The sequence below is a fragment of the Lindgomyces ingoldianus genome (genome assembly GCF_010093535.1).
Source record: "Lindgomyces ingoldianus strain ATCC 200398 unplaced genomic scaffold BDR25scaffold_36, whole genome shotgun sequence".
Taxonomy (NCBI): Eukaryota; Fungi; Ascomycota; class Dothideomycetes; order Pleosporales; family Lindgomycetaceae; genus Lindgomyces; species Lindgomyces ingoldianus.
Window position 1 is genome coordinate 405,208 of NW_022985197.1, and position 7,053 is coordinate 412,260.

A 7,053-nucleotide genomic window follows, 5' to 3' on the forward strand; every position below is an offset into this window, starting at 1 on the left:
GGCGCCAGCCGCCAAGACGGATGCCATGCCCTGGCGCGATTTATTTTAGGAGAAAAAGTTTCGCATATATCTTTCGTATCTAGAAAGCACGTAGGCTTGGGCCTGAATGTCAATATTATCTGAAAGCATTTTTCTTTGAAGAACTAGAGAGGCGCGTTTTGCCAGTAGCAAATGTTAACATGAGCTTCCTGTAAAATTTTATACTCGTGAAGTGATACATCTCCTCCCTCCCCTTATCGATGTAGTTGTGACCGCGTGGGATGATTGGCGGTAGGGCTGAGGCGGAGTCGGGGAAATAGTTCTCGGTCAGACGAGATTCACACTGGGGATCCTAGTAAGCATTCAAACGAGCGAATCAAGAATCTCATAACATGTTGTCAGCCAAATTTGAAGATTTTCCTAATCAAGCAATGAATGATGTAGTGCTCTGCACTGCCACATTCCCAGTAACGCCTCATCGTTTCACTTGGCCCTAATTCTGACCCACCACATCTGAGTGTTCATGGACCAGAGACTGATACAACTTCCTTCCCTTGCTTCTGCTTCGCCTTAACTTAATAGAGTGTTCAACTCCGAATCGCGGCCAACCCTGAGCATCTTTCTCAGGACAAGAAAGCGGTTGCATCCGTATACCGAACGGTCTCATCGCCTCGTCGTCTCTTATCATAGAGTGGAGTTGAAGCATTATTTTCCATGGAATGAAGAATGGAGGTGAGTGTCGATCAAGGTTGGAACACAGCATCTGAATCGGGTTCCAATGACTAGTGACAGATTTGAGGCTGGCAGTTAATTTAAGTTGGAGCTGCTTGGTGTTTCCGCGAGTATACCGGTGTGAAGTCTGTTTCCAAGGCAGTGAAATCCTTTCCATCGCCGTATGAAGGGGGAGCAAGCGCAACATGTTGGCACCCATCTGGGTTCTAGGAGACGTCAGTGCCATTCAATAGGAGGTATCGTTAAAAAACACCGTGAAGTAGAATGCCCTTCGGAGATAATTGGATGAGGCAAAGCGAACGTACCGAACAAACTGAACTCTCCGAGTTTGAACGACTCCTCGCCTCCGCGCAGCGAGCTTCATACATCCATGTTATGCGAAGGAGATCGTGAATAGTAAGGTATGTTGTCGACATCTTCGCAGGTGTGTTCGAGTCCTTGTCTTTCCGCCTTGTCATCGACTAGTCTTAACAGTACAGTTTCTTCGTCTATTTTTCAAATCTAGGAACTCCAAAAGGCGCGAACCAGGTCATCGGATACCATCGAGGAAACAGAACAGCCAGCGTTATCTATATAAGCCTCATTTGCGAACTACACAGTCCAGACGCCAAATCCCTCATGTCCGTCTCAGCCTGGGACAGTGCGGATGCATTTGGTCGGCGGACGGTGTTTGGGCACTTCCCGACGTCCGCGCACCATCCGATATCGTAAATCCGTGATTTCCGTCAACATGTCCGAGGGGTTTTAGTGGCAGGGTGGCATGGACGCGTAAGTTTTCGCTGCTGCCTGCAGAGATGAATATCGATTTGAGCGAGCCGGCAGCATAGTGCGGTTTCCGGTTTGTGCGTTCGATTTTTCTCAGCGCACGGTTCCTCACGGCTAAGGGGTTTCTTAGTCTGTCTTCGCACATTCCAATGGTATTGGAGCCAATTTCAGTATGACGTAATTTAGTACTTTGATAATGTGTTCCACTCTCCTCTCAGAAGACTTATTTACGTGGCAGCAAAAGCATAACTTCCAAGAAGTCTATAGACAAGCCATGGGTCTGCACGAACTTCCTCGCATGGTTGAGAATGCACCGTTCCTACTTCGTTCCAAGGGCGCAGTTCCCTAGATGTTTGTGAGTTCATTGCTCCTACGTGGTGCCAAGAATCTGGTAAACTAACCGTGGTTCATCCATCCTACACCGAAGTTAGCATTGATTCTTACGGAAAACCGAGATAAAACACATGATGATGAGCCTGCCACACTGCGTACCCTCAGCATTACGTGCTAACTACACTGCATAGGTCAAAGTATACAAGAAGGGCGTACACGTACCATAAATTAACTGGATCCCTCTGCGTTTTTTGCTGGCGCAGGATGCCGACGACAATGGAAGCTTCTTTGATCCCGAAGTGCTCGGATATGTGATTGAGCTGGCTCATGGTCCAGTCCCGGGCTACTGGAGGACAGTTACGAGACCATGCTACAATGTATAGAGCGTAGATGAGGATGTAGACGTCGAGAAAGTGCGACATGGTATGTGTATGACGACCTGGCAGAGAGTCCTTGGGCAATTTATGTCGAGCAGCGAAGTCGCAATTCGTCATTTGCGGGACGGAGGCGAGAATCTCGCGGATCATAGATGTGATCGTGAGCTTTGCGCGTTCAATTATATGCTCGGCGTCTTCATCTTCCACAGACGATAAGCTATCTACAACTTGCTCGCAGAGCAGGATCCGAGTTAAGCGCAGAACATTCCACATCTGCGTAACCATTCGGTTGGGATACACGTCGTAAAGGGGGAAGAATCCGTCTGGAACAATCCTCCTTGGGTCATGTCCAGAGATAAATTTCCGTTCGTACGTCCATGCTGGACCTGCTTCTAGTGCTACCTCCTCTAACTTTCTGTCGAGCTCTATATTCTTTGCGCAAAGGGACGATGACGCTGAGCGAGAGAATAGCATCTCAACCTCTGTATCGGTGACTTCTAGTATAACGTCGCTTAGTCTCCACTTGGGGTATGACGTATCAACAAATTGCGCAGCATGTCTCCTGATTCCTCGAACGACCTCGGGAATCGGATTGCCGGTGCTCAGGGCATATATCGTCGCGCTCAACGCGAGACCCAACAAAGCTCTCAGTTCCGTTCCTTCGCGGAACTGCTCGATGCCTCGTAGCTTAACTAGGGCAAGCGCTCCTTCGACATGCGCATAATTCGATACATCCACATCAGCATCTGACTTCATGATCTTTTCAAAGAGGTCGAATAAGAGCGCACTCTCGAATGTGGATGGTTTGCGAGCAGTTTCTGGATCCTGCAATGCTCTATTAAACCTTTTCAATGCGGCGCTATACTTTCTCCTGGCTAGGTCTCTTGCTGCTTGAGAAGAGACTTGATGTGAGAGAAAGGCTAGGCTGACGGCGTCGATGCCCAGTGTCAGATGCTCGGGTACAACCTGCGGGTCTTGGTATGCGTACAAGAAGTCCCACGTTCGGCTAAAGTCTGCGACATAGTAGGAGAAGAACATGCTCCGTCCCAGGACTTGGAGGTCTTGTGGAAAGTGCGTAAACTTCGAAGGTGCTCCAGGCTGCTTTGCATTGGTCTCGTTCTTCGGAGCTAATGCTTTGGACCGCACAGATTCGGTCTGGTCATTGATGCGAACCGTTTCCGTGTCTCGATAACCTGTACACGGTGTGTTGGCGCGTATACATGAGCTACAGCTTGGCCGCTGGAGATCGCACTACCAAATTCGTCAACTTTGATGCACAATCATGCGGAGTCTTGATGAGGTATACCCGTAGCCTCCTATCCCTGCACCTCTTGCAGGCTTTTGAGAGTCTACCTCGGTGGATATGTATGCCAATGGACGGACCCAGCATAGTATGGGCTCAATTTGCTTAATGGTGATGTAGATAATTACTGGATACGGTGAAGTAGAGGAAGGGCTGTAGTGATGGAAATGTGCATTAAACGTCAGATCTTAGCTCTTATCTCAGGTGCTCAGCGGACTGTCCAGAGAAGCTCGGAGCCCCTGTGGACCCTGCGACTAGGAGGGGACCCCTACTAGCTCCTCGACTGAGAAGGCCAGCCAACCAGGGGCTCAAAAGCGCTTTCTCTGTCCAGCCGTCTGAGGGACTTTTATGATTTTTTAGGTGATATGTGATTACAAACCTCCTCCACTATGCACCAGCTCGACTAATAATTATTGTAGCTCTACCACTATACGTCCGAACCAGGTCAGATTTTGATAGGTAATAGAGACAGTCTCTAGCTATATTCTAACATTTTTGTAACCTGTTTCTAACAAGATTCAGCAAAGTATTGCGTCACCAAGTCCTACAACTACACCTCAATGCAACTCCCTAACTACACGATATATTATCATTAGAATTTAAGACCTATCTAAGACACCTATCTAAGACAGGCTCTGTCAGGGAGCCTGCAAAATTTTAGAAGATTTAGGCTGCTGGTTGTCAAGCTGGATAGGCTGATTCATAAGGAAAATCACCAAAGTCCCTCAGACGGCTGATGAGAGAAACGCTAGTTACAGGGGTCAGAAACCGCTAGCCCCTAGGCTATACTCTGTTTGGAGTAGCACTATGCATGGTGGTTTGTGCGTCTTCTCATCACCTCGGCTGAGCTAGCTGAGATAACTCAGCTCGGGAAGAATGCCTGACGCTAGTCTGGATGGGGCAAGCATTTCGATCCTAAACTCCGTCAATTTATCCTTCCTACAGCTATTGCGAATTTGATTTGTTCTTTCGACCAAAGATGTATCTAGCGCAGGTATATTTTGCGAATCGTCGGACCTTGCGGACTTTAAATTAAAATTTTATGACTTCCCGCCATTGCCTACGACCATATTAGGAATACGTATCGTTACATACTTCGTCCATTCCAATTTCATAAGTAGAGAAGAGTCGAAACGACTCGTTTTCGTGACATATAAAGAGACCTAAAGTATTACGATAATGACAATAAGCAGGACAGTTAGCCTGTTCATACTGATATATTTGCGCTGCAATACCTCTCGAACAAATATCAAACATGCCTTTCCCTTATAAACACGTACTCCTCATCGGCGCCACGTCCGGTATTGGCAAAGCCATGGCCGACCGCTTTATCGATGAAGGGGTGAAAGTTACTGCAGTGGGTCGACGACAAGAACGCCTTGACGATTTTGTATCGAGCCACGGCAGCGACAAGGCATCCAGCTTCGCTTTCGACATTGGTGACTTGGACAAGATTCCAACATTTGTTGAGATGTAAGAAATCCTGCCCAAATCACTCTCCCAGAATCCTCAGCTAATGAACTTAGTACCATGAAGACTTATCCTTCAATCGATTGCGTCTTTCTCAACGCTGGAACTCATCATCGCTTTGACTTCTCGAAGCCCGACTCAGTTGATCTAGAAGTCTTCAATCGTGAGATAACCGTTAATTTCACCTCCTTCGTCGCTTTAGCTCACGCTCTGCTTCCGCCTCTTCTCGCTTCCAATGAGCACTCAAGTTTGATCTTTACTGGCACACCGATCAGCCTAGTTCCTGCTTTCATTTTGCCTGCCTATTCCGCATCCAAGGCAGCTCTTGATGCATTCATCATGTGCCTGCGAGAGCAATTGAGAGACACGAACGTGCGGGTCATGCACATTAGTCCTGGGCCTATCCAGACCGAGCTGCATGACAGTGAAATGGGGCAGGAGTCGGGAAGAAGTTTCGGGATGCCTCTGAAAGACTTCGTGGATCAGGCGTATGCTGGATTGAACGAGGGAAGAGCAGACATCTTTCCCGGATGCGTAGGCGGATCTACTAAGGAGCAGTTTATGGAGATTGTGGAGAAGAGGGGCGGGGGATTTGCAAGATTGTCCAAGCTCTTACGTGGTATTTACTAAGTTATACGGATCCGTAGAGGTCGCTCTAGCTATGTATGCGAGCTAAATGATGATGTGGTTTGACTCTCCTATAACGTGTCGTTGTAGGGAGTGCAGTCGACCCGCACTGGTCATATCCTTGTGGATGTTTCGAATTGTACAAGTTTAGGAGTGTGAAGTGTGGATTATGTGAAGGTGGAGCCACATATACAGCAGCTCATGGGATCGACGCTCGATAAAGTCCCAGATACCACCCTTTGTTTGACGCTCAGAATAGTTTGGTAAGGCGGCTGTCAAGAGTGGCGCGGAGAAATCCTCACGGCACGCTGTGAAGAGAAGCCGATTCTGTAAGCGCTGGATTCACTAGGTTGTGGGTCAGTAAGGTCGTTCGTTCCTCCATGTACTCATGCACCTATAGGGCAATGTGCATTGACCAAGAGAAAGTTCGGCTGCCAAGGCCGCTGACTCTCTTACACCTAATAAAACTATAATTTACCTCAAAGCACTTCTTTCATTCTAGCGTAATGCGACAAACTGCTAAATGCGTCAGAATTGGGGTACCAACCTGCGTGGGGGAATTCCCTTCTTCACCGCGTACAATGTAGACGATAGTTTTGCTACATCATGGTGGGATTTAATGGTCTGAACAAATACCTTTTGTCGATTTCAAAAGCGATAGAACAGTAATAACGGCATTGTGGTGGAGAAATATCGTTGTAGCATGAAGGCGCACTTTGAGGAAATCAGGCGACAAAACGTCTTGGTTCTTAAATTATAAGTACGAAGTCTCTGAAATGTTATGGAATAGATACAGAGCGCGACTTGTATAGTGGTATGAAAATTTTGACATCTTTGCAGGTTCTGAGTTGCTCAGAAATTAAAGTGCCTTGGATTCATCTAAGCACACAGAGTGCTCCATCACTTGTTCCACTTGTTCCCAGCGCACCCCAAAAAACCATCAAAAATCAAGAAAATTGTACCTTAGTATCTATTATATGCAAAAATCGGGGCAAAAATCGGGGCATTTTCTAGCGGTGCCTACTGGATTTTCCCTTCTGCTAAAATAGTATGAGTGTGAGAGGTATTAAGCAAAAAGCACGAGGCACAGAGAAAGAATACAGGATAAAGAGCGTAAAGAGAGAGAGAGTAAACCTTAGTGTCAGAGGCAGAGGTATGGAGGCCGAGGAGCCTATATGTAAATATGGGATAGTAGGTAGCATAGATGGCACTGAGAGCAAGGTCTTAGAGAAATAGGAGGGTATTGTAAGAGACAAATCACTGCCAAGCCTTTGTCAGATTGAAGCACTGTTTCTGGGCTTCCTTGGATGAATGATGGGTTTGGATATGATGTATGGGATGATTGATTGATTGTATTGATGGTCTTCATTTCTCGATCCTTTTTCTGCTCTACTCGTGTTGCTCGGCTTTTTGTTTTGCCGATCCGAGTCCCTCGCGCACTTGCCCTATGCGCGACCAGCTTGCAAC

General features: G+C 47.2%; 2 protein-coding genes across 2 annotated transcripts; one reads left to right on the forward strand and one right to left on the reverse strand.

Moving 5' to 3' along the window:
• Window positions 1–1,701: 1,701 nt before the first annotated feature.
• On the reverse strand, window positions 1,702–3,656 carry BDR25DRAFT_306421 (uncharacterized protein). Its single transcript, XM_033690624.1, has 4 exons — window positions 3,493–3,656; window positions 2,610–3,437; window positions 1,878–2,555; window positions 1,702–1,821 (listed from the first exon to the last, which is right to left on the reverse strand). The coding sequence occupies exons 1-3, from the start codon at window positions 3,574–3,576 to the stop codon at window positions 1,977–1,979; spliced, it is 1,491 nt and encodes a 496-aa protein (XP_033542783.1). The 5' UTR covers window positions 3,577–3,656; the 3' UTR covers window positions 1,702–1,821; window positions 1,878–1,976.
• A 1,034-nt stretch (window positions 3,657–4,690) lies between these two features.
• BDR25DRAFT_345836 (NAD(P)-binding protein) lies at window positions 4,691–5,589 on the forward strand (the record flags this gene model as incomplete). Its single annotated transcript, XM_033694086.1, has 2 exons — window positions 4,691–4,962; window positions 5,016–5,589. The coding sequence occupies exons 1-2, from the start codon at window positions 4,745–4,747 to the stop codon at window positions 5,587–5,589; spliced, it is 792 nt and encodes a 263-aa protein (XP_033542784.1). The 5' UTR covers window positions 4,691–4,744.
• Between the last annotated feature and the right edge of the window lie 1,464 nt (window positions 5,590–7,053).

Coding starts and splice junctions, on each gene's coding strand:
- BDR25DRAFT_306421 (XM_033690624.1), bottom strand. CDS start 3,576: ATGCTGGGTCCGTCCATTGGCATACATATCCACCGAGGTAGACTCTCA. Junction 3,438..3,492: donor GCAGGGATAGGAGGCTACGG/GTATACCTCATC, acceptor CGAATTTGGTAG/TGCGATCTCCAGCGGCCAAG. Junction 2,556..2,609: donor TTTGCGCAAAGAATATAGAG/CTCGACAGAAAG, acceptor GCATGGACGTAC/GAACGGAAATTTATCTCTGG.